Here is a 22,643-nt window from a genome sequence, read left to right on the forward strand (position 1 = left end):
ATAGTAGTCTTCTTGTCTTGCCATCTAATGATAAATATAATTCCTTAGTGATACTGAAGAAGCTGTTCAAGAAATTGAATGTTACTCCTTGACCACATCTATCTAGAGATTCATGTGTTTTATTTATATATTCAGTTTTTCTGAAACTTGATGCTATGTTGTCTCCTAACATACTACCAGTCTCTTAAAGGCATGTATAGAGCATTGGAGATAATAGATAACCTGATTGCTGTTGGGTAAACTGAAGTGAGGGAAGTTCAGGCATTGGACAGAAGAACCCCTGAAGCACATAAATGATTTTGTTCCTGGTATGGGAACTCCATCTACCTATAAGATCATGACCCATCTGTGGCTTAGTAAATAAATCCTAGGAGTTGCCTAGAGCCCATAGAGGTTGTTGTGACTTGCCTTGGGTCACACCCCTTAGTAACTAGTTGGGTTTTAAATATTTAAGTGGAATGGAGCAGCTAGGTGGCACAGTGGATAGAATGCTAGGCCCAGGATCAGGAGGATCTGCCCTCTGACATTTTGTATCAGTGTGACGCTGGGCAAGTCACTCAGTCCCTACTGCCTAGCCTTTATCCTTCTGTCTTAGTTGTTATTAGAACAGAAAGTAAAGGTTAATTTTTTTTTTAAAGTAGAACCTCTTCATAGCATCAAAGTGGGATGCATTTCTGTATTACTGGCTAACAATTGACAGTATTGTAGAGTATATTATTTTTCAGGGGAAATGATTTGATTGGTATATCCAAATCATTCAAGATCCAACAAGTGTTTCTTAAAGGATTTATTGTGTGCAAAACTTTGTGCTTGGAACTGGGAAACAGTTTTTAAAACTTAAATAAGATGAAGATCGTCTAAATAATAAACTATATTATGAAATAATTTTACTAGATTTTTATACATTTTGGAAAGGATTATTTACTGGTTAGCTTTTTCTACTTGTTTCCAAGGTTACTTTAGTTATTTAATTTAGTTGCTCATTTATCAGTGATATCAAAAATTACAGTATGACTGAGAAGGAGTACTGGGCCTGGAGTCAAGATTTGAGTTCAAATTCAGTCTCAGGTACTTTGTGACCCTGGGCAAGGTATTTAATAACCACTGTCTAATGAAGAAGAAGAATAGCACTTCCCTCCCAGAATTGTCTTGGTTATTAAATGATAGGAGTTTTGTAAAATGCTTTTGCACTCTTTAAAGTGCTATATAAATGCTAGCTAGCTATTATTATTTGAAGCTTTCATGAAACATGATATGCTTTTGTAGACCATTCCTAAGCTTTCTGATATAATCAAAAGCTATAGGCATCCCCAGACATTGCTCTGATTTATTAGGTTAGATATATGGGGATGACTTACAGTATTAGAGAGTAGAATGTTCCTCTCGTCATCATCATGTTTCTTTCCATGGAATTGGTATGCTAACTCTGTGATGAGGAGGAGAGTAACGTTTCAAGGCTCATAGAAAAGGAAAGAGAGAACAGGTGCTACTGAGCCCGAGAAGGTCATTTTATCACTTTCCTGGCCAAGAGGAAATAACCTCAAGGTTAGGGAGGCCATGAAAGAAGAAAAGAAACATTGTCTCCGTTTATTATTTTTTATTTTGCATCACAGGATTTGACAGACAACCTGTTTAGATGGCACTAGGACAGTTGTAGTAGGTAGTTGTGCAGAATGAATTGTAATTCTCTTGGAACATCTTAGTTGCATTTTCCCCTTTTACAAATGGATAAATTGAAGAGCAAAGTTAGTTAATTAACTTTCTCCAACCATGAGTATGACAGAAATACATTTAACTTCCTAGCTGTGTGACCCTGGGCAAGTCACTTGACCCCCATTGCCTAACCCTTACCACTCTTCTGCCTTGGAGCCAATACACAGTATTGATTCCAAGATGGAAGGTAAGGGTTTTTAAAAAGAAAAAAAAAAGAAATACATTTAAACATGCTTCAGCAAACTCTTTTTCGTGTGTTTATGGGGGAAACATGAAGAATATGTAGATGATGATATTACTGATATCAGTGTCATTCCTCCACTAAACTATATTTAAGCCATCTAGTTCATCTTTTTCTAAAATTGTTTTTACTGGTAAATCTCAGTATATCACCTTCATTTTCTTTTAAAAAAATTTTTAAAAATTTATTTAATTAGATGATTTAGAATATTTTTCCATCATTACAAGACTTGTGTTCTTTTCCTCCCCTCCCCCACCCCCTTCCCATATCTGATGCACAATTCCACTGGGTTTAACATGTATCACCTTCATTTTCAAATATATCTCTTACTTTTCTCTTGCCTACAATATCCAACAAATTTTTAAAAAGAAGGGGACAAGAGAGAAAGCAATTCAGCCAAACTAACCAGTATGTTGACAGAGCCAGTTATCAGTAGTGTTCCATACTCATTGTCTCCTACCTCTACACCAAAAGGAAGGAAGTGCATTTTCTTACCTTTTGGGGGCCAGATTTATTCATAATTACACAGCTTTCAAGTTTGAATTATCTGTACTTACCTTTTTCATTATTGTCAGCATTGTGTGTATCATCATCATCATCATCATTAACCCTTGCCTTTTGTCTTAGAATCAATAAGTATTGGTGGTAAGGGCTAGGCAGTTGGGGGAATGTGACTTGCCCAGGGTCACACAGCTAGGAAATATGAGGTCAAATTTGAACCCAGGACTTTCTGTCTCTAGTCCTGGCTGTCTGTCCACTGATCCACCTAACTGTCTCTGTGTATATTATTTTCTTGATTCTCCTTACCTCACTTTATATCATTTTACATATCTTCAGATACCTCTTTCAGTTCTTCATAATTGTTTTTTTACAACTCAGTAATATTCCGTTACATTTATGTACCACAATGAGTTTTATCCTTACCCAATTGAAAAACACCTACTTTGTTCATAGTTCTTTGCACAAAAAAGAAATGCTATGGGACTCTTCCGTCTGAGATCTCTGAATCAAAGACTGTTTTAGTTCTCCTCTTCTCTTCTCTTCTCTTCTCTTCTCTTCTCTTCTCTTCTCTTCTCTTCTCTTCTCTTCTCTTCTCTTCTCTTCTCTTCTCTTCTCTTCTCTTCTCTTCTCTTCTCTTCTCTTCTCTTCTCTTCTCTTCTCTTCTCTTCTCTTCTCTTCTCTTCTCTTCTCTTCTCTTCTCTTCTCTTCTCTTCTTCCCCCCCAAATCACTTCTGGGGACCAACTAAAACTTGAAAAGAATTCCCATTACAACCCATTCAGTAAGTGTTGATCTAGCTTTGCTTGGGGAGCTCAAGTGAGAAGAAATCCACAATCCCTGAAAGCATCTCAGTCCATTTTTTGGATAACTCTTAATTATTTGGAAGTTTTTCTTGATATCAGGCCCAAATTTGCCTTTTGATAACTTCTGTCCATTGCTCTTCTTTCTGATCTCTGTGGCCAAACAGAACAAGTATAATTAATTCCTCTTGCAATATTCAGGTATTCTAAGACAGATATCATGTATCACCTTCCATAACACTAAGCCATCTCAGTTCCCCTTCCCTTCTCAAGGTTAAACTTTCAGTTGATACTCTAGTGGCATGAACCCCTCAGGGCCCAGTGACTTTGATGGTGTGATGCCCAGAACTGTATACAAAATTACTTTTGTGGTCTGAACAGAGTACAATAGAGCTATCACCTCCTTATTCCTGGAAAGTGTACATCTCTTAAAGGGGTTAGCCTCTTTGGCTGTTATACCATTGTTGACACATATTGACCATATGTTAATAACCACCAGATATTTCTTAGATAAACTACTGTTTAACTTCTCCTCATCTTGTACTTTTGAAGTCAATTTCTTGAATCAAGTGTAAGATTTACATATAGAGATTGGAACTAGTTCTGTGATTTCATTAGTATAGGCAGTGATGGTGAACCCTTTAGAGACAGAGTACCCAAACTGCAACCTTCATACCGCATGTGAGCCACTCCCTTACCCCAGACAGGGGAGGGTAGAAACACTCCCATTAGACTGCTGGACAGATGGATGGGTCATGGGAGAAATGTCCTCCAGCTCATGGGGGAGGGGGGAGGGGAGCAGCCTCTCTGGTATGCATGCCATAGGTTCACCAATGTGGGCATAGGGAAACTCCCACATGAGGAAATTTCCTCTACCAGTGCAAGTTCACATATTATCATGACTTTGGGAACGGTGAGAAGTTAAGTTGCCCAAGTCATTGATTTTTATTTACATACACACACACACACACACACATTTTATTTTTATATATATATATAAAATAGGGATATATCCATATGTATATAATATAAATTTCATCTTGTTGGAATTAATCTACATTTCTAGCCTGATTTCAGTACAGTGCCCTTTTGGATGCTGACTTATGTATTATGATAATTGTCCTTTTCCCCACCTCTGTGCCCCCCAGCTTTATGACATCAATTCCTTTATTCAAACCATTGTACACAAAAAAAAGTATTAAATAGGAGCATGAAGCATAGATTCCCTGGGGACCACCACTGAAAGACAACCTTGCAAGTTGACATTGAATCATTCTTGAATAATATTTGAGTTCCATCATTCAACCATTTAAAAATCCATGTAATTGTATTAATATCTAGCCTATATCTCTATGTTTTACACAGTAATAGTATGAGATATTTTATCAAGCACTCTAATCTGGGTAAACTTTATAGCTTTCCTTTGATCTGCCACTTTAGTAATAATAACCCTGTCCAAAAAGAAGAAGAAACAAATTGGGTTAACCTGTTTTTAGATTTTTTATTACTAAAGCCTGGATCCTAACTAAGTAGCAATTCTAAAGCAGAAGAACAGTAAGAGTAGTCAGTTGAGGTTAAGTGACTTAACAGGGTCACACAACTAGCTCATGTCAGACCTGATTTGAACCCAGGTCCCCTTGACTCCAGTCTGTGCTACCTACCTGCCTCTTAACCTGTTTTTTTTTTTACTTTTAAACATTATTTTATTTGTTCTTTTTCAAACATTATTCCTTGGAAACAAAGATCATTTTCTTTTCCTCCCCCCCCTCCCGCCATCCCTCCCATAGCCGATGTGCGATTCCACTGGGTATCACATGTGTACTTGATTCGAACCCATTTCCATGTTGTTGGACTTTGCATTAGGGTGTTCATTTAGCTTCTCTCTTCAGTCATGTTCCCTTAACCCCTGTAGTCCAGCAGTTGCTTTTCCTCGGTGTTTTAACTCCCCAAAATTTTCCTTTGCTTGTGGATGGTGTTTTTTCTCCTAGGTCCCTGCAGATAAGTCCATTACGTTCGATTGTACCACAGTGTATCAGTGTCTGTGTATAATGTTCTCCTGGTTCTGCTCCTCTCGCTGTGCATCACTTCCTGGAGGTTGTTCCAGTCTCCATGGAATTCCTCCACTTTATTATTCCTTTGAGTACAATAGTATTCCATCACCAAGAGATACCACAATTTGTTCAGCCATTCCCCAATTGAAGGGCATCCCCTCATTTTCCAATTTTTGTCCACCACAAAGAGCGCATCTATGAATATTCTTGTACAGGTCTTTTTCCTTATTATCTCTTTGGGGTACAAACCCAGCACTGCTATGGATGGATCAAAGGTCAGACAGTCTTTTATCGCCCTTTGGGCATAGTTCCAAATTACCCTCCAGAATGTTTGGATCAATTCACAACTCCACCAGCAATGAATTAATGTCCTCGCTTTGCCACATCCCCTCCAACATTCATTACTTTCCTTTGCTGTCATGTTAGCCAATCTGCTAGGTGTGAGGTGATACCTCAGAGTTGTTTTGATTTGCATCTCTCTGATTATCAGAGATTTAGAGCACTTTTTTCATGTCCTTAATAGTTTTTATTTCTTTGGCTGAAAACTATCTGTTCATGTCCCTTGCCCATTTATCAATTGGAGAATGGCTTGATTTTTTGTACAAGTGCTTTAGCTCTTTATAAATGTGAGTAAACCTTTGTCAGAGGTTTTTGTTATGAAAATTGTTTCCCAATTTGTTGCTTCCCTTCTCATTTTGGTTACATTGGTTTTGTTTGTACAAAAACTTTTTGATTTGATGTAATCAAAATTGTTTATTTTACATTTTGTGACTCTTTCTATGTCTTGCTTGGTTTTAAAGTCTTTCCCTTCCCACAGGTCTGACATGTATACTATTCTGTGTTCACCTAATTTACTTACAATTTCCTTCTTTATGTTCAAGTCATTCACCCATTCTGAGTTTTATCTTGGTGTAGGGTGTGAGGTGTTGATCCAAATCTAATCTCTCTCACACTGCCTTCCAGTTTTCCCAGCAGTTTTTATCAAATAGTGGATTTTTGTTCCAAAATCTGGGATCTTTGGGTTTATCATAGACTGTCTTGCTAAATTCACTTACCCCAAGTCTATTCCACTGATCCTCCTTTCTTTCTCTTAGCCAGAACCAAATTGTTTTGATGACGACTGCTTTATAATTTCTTAACCTGTTTTTGATGAAGACTTTTCTATGTTTTCACTAACCATCTCATATATTAGACTTTTTCTAGGAATTAATGTCAAGTTTGTTGGCTTATCATTTGCAGTTTTCATTTTAGTCTTTTTTGTGTAAATTCATCAAGATCAACTAAATGCTGTTTTACTAGCTCCTTACTTATCTTAGGCATCAACTCCCTTTTGACCATTTTGTTCTGTTCTGTTCTTTTTTTTTTTTCCAAACCCTTACCTTCCATCCTGGAGTCAATATTGTATATTGGCTCCAAGGCAGAAGAGTGGTAAGGACTAGGCAATGGGGGTCAAGTGACTTGCCCAGGGTCACACAGCTGGGAAGTGTCTGAGGCCAGACTTGAACCTAGGACTTCAGTCTCTAGGCCTGGTTCTCAATCCACTGAGCTACCCAACTGCCTCCGTTCTCTTCTTTATAGTCAAACATCATTCTCCTTGGCAAAGAAAGCAGAAGCAAAGTAAAAATTGAGTAGTTTTGTATCTTCTATGATTCTTTCCCCCTAGCATATATGAACCTCTCTCTGATTCCTTTTCCTCATCTTCCTTTGCTGTCCTCAGCTCATATCAAATTGGAACATTCTGATTCTTTTCTTACAGAATCATGCCATGCTTTTTATGTTTCTTCTTCAGTTATACCTGCCTTTCTATCTTCAGAAATGACTTCCCAGATCATGAACACTAGTAATTTGGTAGATTCATCAGTTTACTAATCATCTTCTACATGTAATACTGGAAAGAAGAGAATCTTGAAGTCCTAAGTCTCTGCCCTAATTACTATAAAAGTAGCCTCAAACTTTATTAGATTTTTCAGTAAAGATAACCCATTTGGAATAGAACCGACAAGTTATAAACCCCAGGCATATGCATGCTATGAAACTTCTGACACAAGACAAGAAGAATTCATTGGAAACCAAAGCTCATCTTTGTGGTTGTGGTTTGCTAATGTTCTAGGTTGTATTAAAATTAACAATCATGGAGGTCTTGGTAACTGTGCTCCTTAGACCAATGAGAGCACTTTTATTGTAAAGTTTGCTCCAATAAGGTGTTAACACTATTAACAATGTGGTTCTTGGAAGAGATAATGACATTTTAAAAATGACTTCCAGTTTGGTTTCTCAGTGCTTTTTCTTTTTTAGACATACATGTATCTATGAATAATTTAAAGAGAAACTTGATTGACTGCATTTCTGTCCAATTATTTGAAAATCCAAGGGTTTCGGTTTTTTCCCCCAACCCTTACCTTCTCTCTTAGAATCAATACTGAGAGAGACAGAGAGACAGAGACAGAGAGAGACAGAGAGACAGAGAGAATCAATACTGTATATTGGCTCCAAGGCAGAAGAGTGGTAAGAGCTAGATGATGGGAATTGAGTGACTTGCCCAGGGTTACACAGCTAGGAAGTGCCCGAGATCAGATTTGAACCCAGGACCTCGCTTCTCTAGGCCTGGTTCTCAATCCACTGAGCCACCTAGTTGCCCCCTAAAAACCCAGGTGTTCTAGTAAAGTAGTCAGGGAGTAACTTATAAATAGTATTCTTAGATTAGAAGTACTTAAATATAGGTAATATATTTATATTATATACATATATAATATATTATAATAGATAACATATTTTGCCATCCACAGATTTTTTTTTTCATTGAACAAAACTCATTATTCTTTTTACTTCCTCTAGGAACTCTTATCCCTAGCCAAAAGGAAACGTAGTGACTCTGAAGAGAAAGAGCAACCTGTTAGTCAGCCTGCAGCTTCTTCAGACTCTGAAACATCGGACAGTGATGATGAGGTAGGTTACAATGGTTATGATGCCAATGTAGTCAATTAATTTCAATAGAATCCTTAGTTTGAAGTTTTCTTTTTTTGCTGGTTGTATAGTATACCCCTAAAATAGGAAGCACAATCTTAGAACGAGGAGAGTACTTTGGCAGAAGAGTTGAATGACTTGATTATGGTTACATAGGAGAGATTTGAACCTGGGTCCTCAGCTCCAAATTCAGTGATCCTTCCAATACAGAGAACTATCATGTCTTCTCTCCCCAACATATTCCTTCCTCCAGGTTACACATCTCCAATTTCTTCAGCTAGACTCACAGAATTATCTCAAAGTCCTTGACCATCCTGGAATTGTTCCTCTGGACCCTCGTTTAGCCTTCCTAAAATGTGGCATCTAGCACTTATCCCATTACTAGAAATCTTCTGTAGAAGAGTGGACCCATGATCCTGATAATTTTGTTTAGGATTATTTAGACATCCACTATATCACTAAGAATTAAATAATAACTTTTTCTTAAAACTCTTACTTTCTATCTTAGAATTGATACCAAGTATTAGTTCCAAGACAGAAGAGCAGTAAGGACTAGGCCTCTTGGGTTAAGTGACTTGCCCAGCTAGGAAGTATTCCAAAGCCAGATTTGAACCAAAGTCCTCCCAACTCTAGACCTGGCTCTCTATCCATTGAACCACTTAGCTGCCCCCTATATGATAACATTTTTTAAAAAATTATCTTTTTGCTGAACTGAAATCACTTTGGAGCAGAGGTCGCGGTGCCACAAAGTGTGGCGGCGCTCAGGTACAGTACTACTTCCGGTGACTTAATCCTTTGTGTGGTGCCTTGTTCTGAGAGTAACTGAACAAGAACGAGGCACCACCCAAAGGATTATGTGGCTGCAGAATATAAGACATCAGCATGGTGAGTGGTGATCTGGGGGAGGGGATTCCGTTCTGTGTGTATTGCTGCCCAGTATAGTGGTGGCAGTGATAGGCCTGTACAAGGTGTGATAGGCCCATCACAGTCAGGGCTGCAGCCTCTGCTATCCCAGACAGCGGTATACAGATTTGTTCATAATGTTTTTAATAGTTCGGCCCTCCAGTGGTCTGAGGGACAGTGAACTGACCTGTGTAAAAAGTTTGGGGACCCCTGCTTTGGAGGAAGGAAGAAATAAATGCTTAATGACATTCCTTATTTTCCCCAATAAAACCTAAAGCAATTCTTTTTACTAATTAATTCCCTAGAAGTTCTCTTTTATCTCTAGGCCCCATAAATTGGGACACTATACTTTTTTACTTAGGAAATTCTGTTAAAACAAGGTATTCAGGGGGCAGCTAGGTGGCTCAGTGGTTTGAGAGCCAGGTCTAGAGACAGGAGGTTCAGGGTTCAAATCTGTTATTTGTTCTAAACGGGCCCTTAGTTAATTGTCCCTGTTCTCTGTTGTTGACCTCAACATTTTTAGATTCAGTGAAATCTCAGTAATTTGATGTAATTGGGGAAGGATCAGGGATGGTGTAGGACAGTGATGATGAACCTTTTAGAGATGGAGTGCCAGGCCCTGCACCCACCCCACCTCCCAGACCAAGTGTTGGGGAGGAAAGGGGAAGCCAATCACATGCTTTGAACAGGTGAAGAGGGGGAAGGGAGCAGGTCTGCAAGGATCCCTCTACCTTTCTAGTAAGGGGGGTGGGGGGCAAGAGAGCCCAGAGAAAGCCCTCTGCATGCCATCTTTGGTACTCATATCATAGGTTCACCATTACTGGTATAGGAGGTTCCATCTAAATTAATGACCATTCTGAGTAAAAGAACATTATTTCATTACTTACTAAGAATAATAGTAGCAATAGTGTTGACATAGAATAAGTACTTTAACCTAGATCATTGATATTAACACATTGAATGCAAATGTGTTCCTAAAAACTTAATATATTCCATTCTTCTGTTGACTCAACTTTTTAATTTTAAGAAGTATTTTATGTAAGGTAATACTTCATTTATCCTTATTTATAAATGAAATATGCCATATGCATTTTTCAATAGCTGATACTCCTTTAATAAAAAAAAAAAACTTTTTTGTTTCCATTGTTTCAGGAGTAAATATTGAGACCATAGATAGGGCTTTTTTTCTGAACCCTAAAATACTCATGAATTGTTCTTTTTTTGAGTTCTTACATATTATTTTTGTGTTTTTAACTGTGTCTTCCATCTCTTGTCTGCTGGCATGGTTTGTTATTATCAGTGTGCCTACTTCACTTCAAACTGGTGGTTTTTAATCTGTTTATAGTCTGGGGGACCAGATAATGAAGTGTGTTAAAACTTTTGAAAAGAAAGGTGAATGGCCTGTGAGTGAAATCTGAGAGAGTCTCTCCTGAGTAAAATATATCAGCTTTTAGAGGTGATAATCTAATTTGGCACTCATAAAAATTTTGCTTCTTAGTCCCGGATTTTCAAGATTGCAAGATAAGGGAGGTGTTAGTATCTAGATACTGACAAAATCCTATTACAGGTGTTTTGCATAATAATAACTATATATACCATCCATTTTATCATTTTGTGGCATACTACCCTTTTATCATGGGTTTCATCTATACTAATCTTTTTTCTCCAACCAGATTATAGATATCTCTTAAGGCCAGATATAATTTTCTACATTTCAGCTACCTCTTCCCCCTCTGAGCTCTGATCTATCTCTCCCAGTCATTATTAAAACAATTACTAAATTCCTGTAAATAGAATCAATCAGTAGTAAGTAACATTTAGCTTGCTAGGTGGCTCTATGAATAGAACTTTTGGCTTGAAGTCAAGAAGATCTGAGTTTAAATCAGGACTCAGACACTTCCTAGCCATGTGACCTCAGGCAAGTCATTTAAACTTCTGTTTGCCTTAATATATTAGAAAAGAAAATGACAAACCATTCCACTGTCTTTGCCAAGAAAACCCCATGGGCAGTGAAGCCAGAAAAGAGTCCTGTCTCAAAAATGCAGAGAAAGAGGATATTCATGGCATGCTTATAGTCCTTGGGATCTCAAAGAGTTGGACATGACTAAACAACAAGTAACATTTATCTATTAACTCCTTAGACCCTTCTCCAATTTCCCATCCATTTCAGAGAAAGAAAAAATTTGAAAGCACCAATAAATATACAAACCCCTAACTCAAAAGAGTAAAACTCTGATGGGTAGTTACGAATAGGATTGTGTTTTTTTTAAGGAATAGGAATTATCGAAGTTGTTTAATCTATCAGATGAGGAAAGTGCTTTGAAAAACTTAAAAGAACTACTAAATGGAAATTATTAATCTCAAAATATATGAATGAGGTGCATTTTTGTTCAAGAAATTCTGCAATACTAGGATTCATACCTTGAAAATGGAGTTTTAATCCAAAATGAACCTCCATTATACTCTCAAGTTAATAATAAACTTAGGTGAGGTGGACCGTTTGAAAATACAGATATAGAGTTGAGAGAGAGATAAATTAATAAAATAAATCCATATGACCTCTCTTCCTCTTCAGTCAGTCAGCATTGATTAGATCCTTACTATGTTCCAAGAACTATGTGTACTAAGAACTGGAAATACAAAGACACAAAACGGCCGCTATCCTGCAAGGAGTTTACTTCAAATGGGGAAGACTAGCAGTACACATGAGTATGTGTAATTAGAATCTGTTACCCTAAAATTAATTTAAATCCTACATGTACATGCTCAACATTTGTGAAAGGAATTCCAGGGAGTTCCTAGAGACCGTACACTAGCTAATAAGCATAGAAAGAAAGGAGAATAAGACCCAGGACATAGCCTTGCTAGATACTTGCATTTGATAGACATGGACTATGAATCAGAAAAGGAGTAGTAGAACCAGAAAAGAGCCCTGTCATAGAATGCAGAGAAAGAGAATATTCAGAAGGATAAGATGGTCATCAGTGTGTCCTAGACTGAGGAGAGGTCTAGGAAGATAAATCCTGGGAAGAGGCCATTGATTTTGTGGTCACTATCAGCAATATCATAGATAAAATATTTGTGATACCTTCGGTTTGTTTCAATACATGTTTTGTCTTTTTTTATGATTAGCATCTCCCTTTTCCTTCAGTTTTGTTTTGAGATTTTCTTTTCACTTGTTAATGATGTACTATTGAGTAGGTAGGCCACTTGCTTTTTCTTTCGGTTCCTTCAGATTGGGAACTCTAGCCTCTTACCCTGTGATGGCTGATTCTTCTCTGGAGACATTTCCTACCCTCCAACTTCAGGCTCTCTTGGCAACCAAAACCCTCAAAACAGTGTTATGCCACGTGTCTTGCCTTTTCCATCCAGAGTAGAGAGGGTAGTAACCTTAATGAGGAAGACAGCTGTTTAGGACTGTCTCATGGTGAGTTCAGGGAGCTATTTTAATGTTCCACTCCCAATCCCAATTATGCTTTTGGATCATACCAAACAAAAATTGGGGGGAGGGGGGTTGGCCTTGATAAGTCCATGTACTGATTACCCTAAACTGCTGTCTTTTTTTTTACTATTCTCTCACTTGATCCTGCAGTATTTTTGTCACAGCTTTTAGCTTTCTTGCCTTTCATCATAGCCAGATTCTTTGGAAGAAATAGTATATAGTAGCTGCCCCCAGTTCCTCATTATTTACTCACTTGTAAACCCCCTTGCAATTTGGTTTCCAAAATAACTGTTCTAAAACTGTCTTCTAGTATTCTCTTAAATGCCAAACTAGGTGATCTTCTCTTCTCTCCTCCTCGTCTTTCTTCTTGTACACTTTTGACTACTTTTATCTTCCCCTCTTGGTTTCTAGGATACTGTTCTACTACTGACTGTATGACCAATTTTTTCCAACCTTCTTTGCTAAATAATAATAATGATTAATGATAATAGTAGCTAACATTTATATAGCTCTTTACTATGGTCCAGACACTGTGTTAAGTACTTTACAGTTATCATCTCATTTAGTCCTCACAACCCAAGAGTTTGGATCTGTTATGATCTGCATTTTACTAATGAGGAAACTAAAGTCACCAGAGGTTGAGTGACTTGCCCAAGGTCACATAGTAATTATCTACAGCAAGATTGAAACTCAGGTCTTTCTGACTTCAGGCCCAGCGTTTGTCCACTATGCCAACTAGTTGCCACCTAGACTATTGTTCATTTCTTTTACTCCAAAATGTAGGTGTCTCTCAAGGCTTTGTACTGAGGCTCCTTTTCTTCTCTCCTTTACTCACTTGATTGATGCCTTCCCTCATCTTTGCTAGGGATATGACTTCCAGTTCTAATCAGTTTTCTAAATGTCTTTCATGCTGCACATTTCTAGCTATATTCTCAGAAGTTTAATAACTGTAACATGTCTAGAACAGAGTCATTTCCCTCTCTAAACTTCCATTGTTCTCTTGGTGGTAACACCATCCTCCCATTTATATATAGTTCAATCATTTTTGTGCCTTATCTTCTCCACCCCACATTTAGTCAGCTGACAAGTCATTCAATAATAGCCCCAGATTTTTTACTTCTGTTGCCTTCTTTCAACTTACCTTATTTCAGTTCTTATCACCAATTCTCTGGGCTATTAAAATAGCTTCCTAATTGGCCTTCCTACTGCCAGTCTTCCTTTTCTAATCCTTATACAGAGTTGCAAAAATAATCTTCTTAAGGCACAGATATAACTGGGTAATATCACTACCTTAAAACTTAAAAAAAAACTTTTTTTAAAAAAAAAAGTGGCTCCCTATTTCCTCTAGGATATTATACAGTTCTTTCACTTTACATTCAGGATCCCTCACAGGCTTATCCCTAACTCTTATTTCAGCTTTGTTTCATACTGTTCCCCTTCACAAATTCTGTTCTAGTTGAACTGGGCAACTAATTGTTACCTGATCTCCATTTCATTGTCTACAGCCAGAGCTCTCCTTTAAAAAAAAAAAAAATATATATATATATGTATATGTATATATATAATAAGCATATAAATATATTAAAATATAATTTTTATTTTTAAAACATTTTTCCAGGGTTACATGATTCATGTTCTTTCCCCCTTTCCCTTCCCCCTCCTGGAGCTGACAACCACTGGGTTATATATGTATTATCATTCAAAACCTACTTTCCATAATATTCATTTTTGTAATCGAGTAATCTTTTAAAATCGAAACCTCAAATCATACACCCATATAAACAATTGGTAAATCATGTTTTCTTCTGCATTTCTACTCCAACTTTCTTTCTCTAGCTGTGGATAATATTCTTTTCATAAGTTTCTCAGAGTCATCCTGGATCATTGCATTGCTATTAGTAGCAAAGCATTTGATCATTCCACAGTGTTTCTGTTATCATGTATAATGTGCTCCTGGTCCTGCTCATTTCACTCTGCCTCAGTTCATAGAGGTCTTTCTAATTCATATAGAAATCAAGCAGTTCATCATTCCTTATAGCACAATAGTATTCTATCACCATCATATACCACAGTTTATTCAGCCATTCCCCAATCGAGGGACCCCCCCCCATTTTCCAATTTTTTGCCATCACAAAAAGTGCAGCTATAAGTATATTTGTATAGATCCTTTCCCATTTTAAAAAATCTCTTTGGGGTACAAACTACAGCCAGCGTCCTTGAAAAATAACCCCCATGCTCCCATCCACATCTCTTTTTCATAATGTTTATCCTTTTTCAGGAATTAGTGCAAGTGCCAGCCCTTCCATTGAGCCTTCCCTGATCTTCCCACCTAGAACCATAGACTTTAGAAGTGCATGAGTCCTTATTTAGTTGTTCAGTAATATCCAACTTTTTGTCCCCATGGACCATAGCTTGCCTATACTATCCATGAGATTTTCTTGGCAAAGATACTAAAGTAGTTTGCCATTTCCTTCTCTAGTGGTTTAAGGCAAACAGGTGAAGTGACTTGCCCAGGGTCACACAGCTAGGAAGTGTCTGAGTCCTGATTTGAACTCTGGTCTTCCTGATTCCAGGCTCAGTGCTCTTATCTACTGAGCCAGCTACTTCTTAAGATATTGTCCATCCTAGAGGTTCCCATTTATTGGTTCTCAGACAGTTTGGAGATAATATTCAAAAGAATTTGTGTTAAAAATTTTTTTTAAATGATTCCTTAAGCAATAAACAAATGAGTCAGTTATGTTACAAATATATTTTTCTTCTGTGACAAGCATGTTCATGTTTTAAGCATTACAAGTTTGCTTGTACAACAATTCAAAACTGTCATGATCATATAGTGATTTTGGTGTTTATTCATTGATTGTGTCAAACTCTACCCACTTCTCACCAAGTACAGCATGTTCTTGCAGTTTCTCAATCTGTCATCAAATTGTTTCCAAACTTCCACTAGAGTTCAACATTCAAGTGCTAACTGATTTTCAACAGATAGTAAGATAAGGTGCATGTGCGTACTCTCATTTGTGTTCTGAACACTACACCAGAGTATAACATTCTATAATAATGTCCATTTTAATTTGGTGCCTTTAGGGGAATTTATCATTGTAGTTATTGGAATCACTTAATGGATAAATTTAAAAGAATATTGTTGGTAGCATTTTAAGTTACCCTGGGGATTCACAGTATATATTTTGTTTTAAAGGAAATTTTTTTATTTAAAATTAATTTAGAATATTTTTTCCATGACTACATGATTCATGTTCTTTCCCTCCCCCCTCCCTGAGATGATGAGCAATTCCACTGAGTTGTACATGTATCATTATTCTAAACCTATTTCCATATTATTAATATTTGCAGTAGAATGATCATTTAAAGTCAAAATCCCCAAATACCCATCGACCATGTGATCAATCATATGTTTTTCTTCTGCATTTCTACTCCCACAGTTCTTTCTCTGGATGTGGATAGTGTTCCTTCTCCTAGGTCCCTCAGTATTGTCCTGAGTCATTACATTGCTACTAGTACAGAAGTTCATTACATTTGATTGTGCCATAGTATATCAGTCTCTGTGTACAATGTTCTCCTGGTTCTGCTCCTTTCACTCTGCATTAATTTCTTGAGGTTGTTCCAGTTCAATTTTTTTGTTTTTAAAAGGGTTTTCCTTTTCTAGTCTGAACTCCTCTTTCCTCATTTTTTTTTAAAAACCCTCACCTTCCGTCTTGGAGTCAATACTGTGTATTGGCTCCAAGGCAGAAGAGTGGTAAGGGCTAGGCAATGGGGGTCAAGTGACTTGCCCAGGGTCACACAGCTAGGAAATGGCTGAGGCCAGATTTGAACCTAGGACCTCCCGTCTCTAGGCCTGGTTCTCAATCCACTGAGCTACCCAGCTGCCCCCACCTCTTTCCTCATTTTACAGATGATGAATTGAGACCTAGAGATATAAAGTTCCTTCTCCCTTCTCCGACATAATTAGTAGCAGAGGCCAGCTGTGAGCCCAGCTTCTCTGACTTCAGATTCCAAATTTTTTCAGCTACTTCATCTTCAAGAAGTATCATGATAGAGGAAATGGTGAACAAGCTCTGGAGTCAGGAGAATTGGGTTCATATCCTGTCTCTGATATATACTGGGTGAGTCAGGTGATCTTAGCCTCCAGACAACTCCAGGACTACAAAGTGCAAGATTGTTGTGAGTCCGCCTTGCCCTGATTCCCTAAATCAGAAAAGTCAAAGAACAAATTCAAAACCTGATACTATCTGTACATGGCGCTCCTAATAGAATAGAAATTCCTTGAATGCAGGGACTGTTTGGTTTTAGTTTTTGTGGCTCCTGTCTGACCCTCAGTTTTTTCATCTGCAAAATAGAGATAAACTCTGCCTTTTCCTTTTAGGGCTGTTACACGAATTAATTGAGGCAGTGTATATTACATGTGGTAATATATATATAACAATGTATATACTATTCAAGTATAAAGTTACAGTACTACTGTCCTTGGCGCCTTTTTCAACCCTGAATATTAAAAGCTTCTATTCAATCCTGTCCCATATGTCCTCTAGCTTCTCCACTTTTGGCTGCTATCAAAGTTTATTTCACTTCATGTCAGCAAACCTTTATCACACATTAATTTAAGCACTTCCAATCCATTCAGCATAGCCTTGTTCTTCTCGCATGACACTCCATTTTCGGTCTCGTTGCTTTTGTCTCTATACTTCAAATGTACTTCCTTCTCAGCTCTTTCTTGAAGGAATTATTCCATTTCTTTCTCTTGTATTCCCAAGATCTAGCATAGTGTTTTGGCATATAGCAGGTACTCAGTACATGTTTCATTGTCTTGGTAAAAACTATACATTTTTTTCTTCCTTTCAAAATTTGAATCCTTTCATTTTTTTCCCCTATCTCCTTGCAGTGGACAGTTGGAGGCTCAAAAAATAAGAAAAAAGGAAAAACTGGGAAGATAGAGAAGAAGGGAACAATGAAAAAGCAGACAAACAAAGCTGCTTCCTCAGGTAGCTCCGACAAAGACAGCTCAGCTGAGAGTTCAGCCCCCGAAGAAGGTAAGACAGGAGTCTATAAGACCTAGCTGTCATTTTATTTCTCTAAATAAAAGTGCCACAGTTATTAAAGGATAAAGTTGGACAACCTATGTTACAGAGTAAGATTTTATCTGTAGTTTGTTAGGATTTCCATATCTTGTCTTCTGTGAGACAGTATGTATTAGCTGAGCTCTTTTTTCTTGATTACTCAAGACATGACAGAGACAAAAAAGTCCCTAAGTGACACCCATACAAAAATTAACTTTTTGGAACTCTTTCTTTCAAAGCCAATTCCAGGAATCAGTTGCCAGACTAGATTTTAGTATGCAGTTGTTAAGCAAGAATAATAAACTTAAAATTCTCTTCAGAATAATTTTGCTACTTGTAAGAGTCATGAGCACGAACTTGATCTTGATAAATTGCTAAACATCTACATATTGGTTAATTAGATTTTCTCTTCTTACCTTACTCCATTTTAGTGAATTTTGCCTATGGATTATCAAGAACACAATTTTGTTCTTTGTTTAAATTTTCTTTCCAATTTTTGCAGTAAATATGAGTTGGTACCAGAGCTATGAAATGGTCTAGAGTATTTTTTTGTTTGGATAGTCAGGCTAAAGGCTAGCAAATGAATGTTCTCTACATGTATGGGTGGTTTCATAACTTTATTCAAGTATCTTAAACTCCTAACATCTAGAATTTCATTTCAGGTGAAGTGTCTGACTCCGACAGTAACAGTTCCTCCTCCAGCTCAGATTCGGATTCTTCCTCTGAGGATGAGGAGTTCCATGATGGATATGGAGAAGACCTCATGGGAGACGAAGAAGATAGGGCCCGTTTAGAACAAATGACAGAGAAGGAGAGAGAACAGGAACTATTTAACAGGATAGAAAAGAGAGAGGTGCTTAAGAGAAGGTAATGGCTATTGATATGTGACTTTTACTCTTTTCTCATTTTCTTCCCCCTCCCCTCAAACCTTACCCCCAAATAGAAACTGGTCTTTGGAAATGTGACTGTTACTTTGGAGCATTTAGGCTGTACAAGCTCTACTTTAAATGTTTACTGGAGTTCGTGTGTTAGATAGATTCTAGAACCTTGATTGACTTTAATAATCATTAACTCCTTTAGTATCTCTGGAGGAAAAGGTGTGGTTTCATCTTTCTCTGCATGTGAGGGACTATATTATATAGCATCTTTGCTTCATTCCTTATCTTCCTTTCTGGTTTTCCTCAATTATAAATAATATTCATAAAAGTTTGTATACAGAAAGCCAGCCTTCTGTTTGGAATAGAGATTGATTTACTAAAGAAAATACTGACAAAAAAATCTTAATTTTCCAGTATCAGGAAACTTTAAAACCCAGAACTTTTGAAGTGAATATGAAAGGAAGCACAGTAATATATTTTAGGAATCTACTTGGCCATATAATATTTAACAATTTTATCATTGATTTTGAGTGACAGTACAGATGACATGCTTATCAGATTTAGATAATACGGAACGTTGAGCAGGAGTTGTTCTGCCAACCCATAAGTCCAAAGATAGATTTCAAGGAGTTTGTGAACTTCTATGAGGAAAGAAATTACATCTTTAACTTCCCTATTATCTAACTGAAATTTTGCATTTTCTTCAATTATAAATTTTTATAGTAAGCATTATTCTGAGAAAGGGTTCTACAGGCTTCACTAGACTGCCAGAAGGGGTCCATGACACAAAAAAGGTGAAGCACCCCTGTTTTTGAGGGATAACTAACATGTTAGATGGCAGTGTCTGAAAAAATCTTGACCGGGTAGAACATTAACTGAATCTTAGGTGAGGTTTAATTCTTTCTATTGCAAAATTGTAATGCAAAATTGTTCACTTGGATAAGAAAAATCAACTTCAGGTACAAATTAACAAAGGTTTAGCTAGATAGTAGCAGTTCATTTAAGAATGATCTAGGGCAGGTTTTTAATGAGTTGCAGCTTCAATATGGCAGCCAAAAATGATAATGTGTACTTGCATTGAGAGGCTTCGGGTCCAATTCTAAGGAAATGAACTCTCTATACAGGTTAGACCCCATCTATTGTGTTGTGTTCAGTTATGGTACTGCATTTTGGGAAGGATATTGACAAACTGGAAAATATTCAGAGGAAAATAACAAGATAATGAAAGGCCTTAAGACCATGCCATATGAGAATCTGTCAAAGTGAGTAGGGATGTTGAACCTAGAAAAAAAGAAAGGAGGAACATTATAACTGTCTGAGAGCAATGGGTAAAAGTTGTTGAAATTTAAGTTTGATCTGAGGAAAAACTTCATATTGGGCTATCAGAAAATGGGGTGTATTTATCTCAAGAAATGATAGGTTCTCCCTTATAGTTTGCAAGCAAAGGTTAGAATGAAGATGTCAGGTTTGTTATGGAAGGGATTTGTGTTCAGAAACTATATATAGCCCATTGAAATCTTTTCCACCTTTGACATTTTGTGAAATTATTTTTAAATGAGCAAAACTAGCTTTTCACAGCAGTTTGTTTTTACAAATTGGCTTTTGAAATGTGCACGTTCTAAGAGATAAGTATATTCTTTCCTAAAATTTAGAGTTTTAGCCCTGATACTTGAATTTGAATTTGGCACTTCCCCTGTGGCTTATCTGTGGAATAACCAAATGCCCTTTTGGCCCATTTTTCAGTGTTATTTAAGAACCAGAGTAAAATTGAAAATTGGTAAGAGGAAGCAGCTAGGTTGCTCAGTGGATTAAGAACCAGACCTAGATATGGAAGGTCCTAGGTTCAAATCTGGTCTCAGACACTTCCTAGCTGTATGACCCTGGACAAGTCACTTAACCCCTATTACCTAGCCTGTGCTGCTCTTCTGCCTTTAAAAAAAAAAGGAAAAAAGAAATTGATAAGAAAACTACAGTAGGTAGGTGGCTCAGTAACTAGAGAGCCAGGCCTGGAGTCAGGAGGACCTGGATTCAAATTTGGCCTTGGACAATTCCTAGTTGTGTGAACCTGGGGAAGTCACCTAATCCCAATTGCCTAGCCCTAGCTGGTCTACCTTGGAATTGATACTTAGTATAGAACTGATAAATAGAAACATTAAAGACTATATATACTTTTTTTTCCAAATGATACTGTTTCTACTACAGGTGGAGATAATCAGGAAATTTTGATGTTGCCCCAGACACATTTAATTTAAATAGGGTTTAAAAAATAGAAATTAAAATTTGATTAGCAAATACTTAGATGAGTCCATGTCCCCATTATTAAATTGGAAAATATTTTTTATCTCTTGGCAGGATTTTGAGGCAAGTAGATTTAGGTCTGACCTCAGTAATAACGGGATCGTAGATATTGATTTAATTGTAAGAGACTTTAGAGATCATTTCAACCCTCTCATTTTACAAATGAGGAATCTAAAGCTCAGATAAGGCAAGGGAGGACTTGCCCAGGTTTCAGTATTGCCCATAATATCCTTGTCTGTGACATTGTATTGAATGGACTAGAACTGGATTAAGATTGTTTTGTTTACTGAGATTTTTTTCTTTATTCCTTAAGGTGTTTTTTGTTTTTGTTTTTTCCTCTTAACATAGCCCCCTTTTTCACTAATTTGGTTAGGTATTTGAAATCCTTCTTCCAAAGACCAAACCACTTATGAGACTCTTCTCTCCTGTATCAAAGTTTGCATTTCAGTTCATGAGCACGTTTTATTATCTTTACCTATATTTACATAGATTCTTTAAAATCCTTGCATATCTTTTACCAGATTTGAAATTAAGAAAAAATTAAAAACGGCTAAGAAAAAAGAAAAGAAAGAAAAAAAGAAAAAACAAGAAGAAGAACAAGAAAAGAAAAAACTTACACAGATTCAAGAGTCCCAGGTAGGAGATTCATTTACTTTCTGTGCCCTCTGTAAGTTTCTGTATTATCGTGTAAATACAGTCACTGAAAAACTTTTATTAAGTAAGTTTAATGTTGTGCTCATGGAGTTAGGTTCCACTTGAACCTGGAAAATATTTTATACTAATTCTATCTTGAGTTTCATTCAGCTCTGGAGACTTTTGGAGGTTTTTCCATTCCCATACATTGTAGGTTCTGACTTTGGAATTGTCCTTTAGGATTTCATGGGATAAATCTAGAACTTGAGAATATGTCTTTTCATTTTGGCCTTTCCTCCAAATAAGATGGCACAAGTTTTTCCCCACTTTTTTCTTATCCTGGCTTAATGACAAAAATTCAGGGGTCAGCAAACTATGTATGGCCTGTGAAACAAATCCAGTCTATCGCCTGTTTTTATGTAGCCTAAAAATGAAAAATGATTCTTACATTTTAGAAAAGCTTCACTGGAACATAGCCACGCTCATTGGTTTATTGTCTGTTGCACTATAATGGTAGAGTTGAGTAGTTGTGGCAGATTGTACGTGGGACTTTCCTCGCATCACACTGTTGCTCAGTGTGGTACAAATCCAAGTGACATATTTGTGTTTCAGTGCCATGAGGATTGCCATTCTATGATTTTGTTGTTGTTTTTTAGTTACTAGTGCATATTCATCATGATAAAACAAGAAAAGAAGCAAGGGGTGAGGAAGTTTTCTGGGGGTTTTTTGTTTGTTTTTTTAAGCTGAGGGCCAAAATCAAGTTTTTTATGAACTAGAACCACCCTCAGCCACTGTCATTGAACCCTGAAGGCTTTGGAAATGAGCCTTTGCTTCTGATTTGATAATATTTCTTAATGAATTAAATATAAAATTACACAGTCATATACAACAACAAAAGTCAATTGGATGAGAGAACTAATGTTTGACTTGAAGGAAATGTTGAACTGCTTTATACACTTTCTATACTGTTAAAAATTAAATAAGAATGAGATCTTCATTCTCACACAACTCTGCAATAAATGTGTTTTTTGAGCTCAAAGTACAGCTCCTGTAGCATTTTTTGTGCAAGTGCACAAGAAATTTCCACATTTCAGAATCCTTTGTAAGAATTAAAATTAAGTTTTCAGATGACATGATGGTCTACTTAAA

General features: G+C 36.9%; 1 protein-coding gene across 1 annotated transcript in view; it reads left to right on the forward strand.

The window, feature by feature from the left end:
* Nucleotides 1-22,643, forward strand: part of RTF1 (RTF1 homolog, Paf1/RNA polymerase II complex component) — a 49,665-nt gene that overhangs the window by 9,166 nt on the left and 17,856 nt on the right. Inside the window, exons 2-5 of the mRNA XM_001381179.4 lie at nucleotides 8,140-8,250; nucleotides 17,511-17,658; nucleotides 18,348-18,552; nucleotides 21,383-21,497. Of these exons, the coding sequence (XP_001381216.1) occupies nucleotides 8,140-8,250; nucleotides 17,511-17,658; nucleotides 18,348-18,552; nucleotides 21,383-21,497 (579 nt within the window). The remainder of the gene's footprint in view (nucleotides 1-8,139; nucleotides 8,251-17,510; nucleotides 17,659-18,347; nucleotides 18,553-21,382; nucleotides 21,498-22,643) is intronic.

Source organism: Monodelphis domestica, chromosome 1, assembly GCF_027887165.1.
Source record: "Monodelphis domestica isolate mMonDom1 chromosome 1, mMonDom1.pri, whole genome shotgun sequence".
Classification (NCBI taxonomy): Eukaryota; Metazoa; Chordata; class Mammalia; order Didelphimorphia; family Didelphidae; genus Monodelphis; species Monodelphis domestica.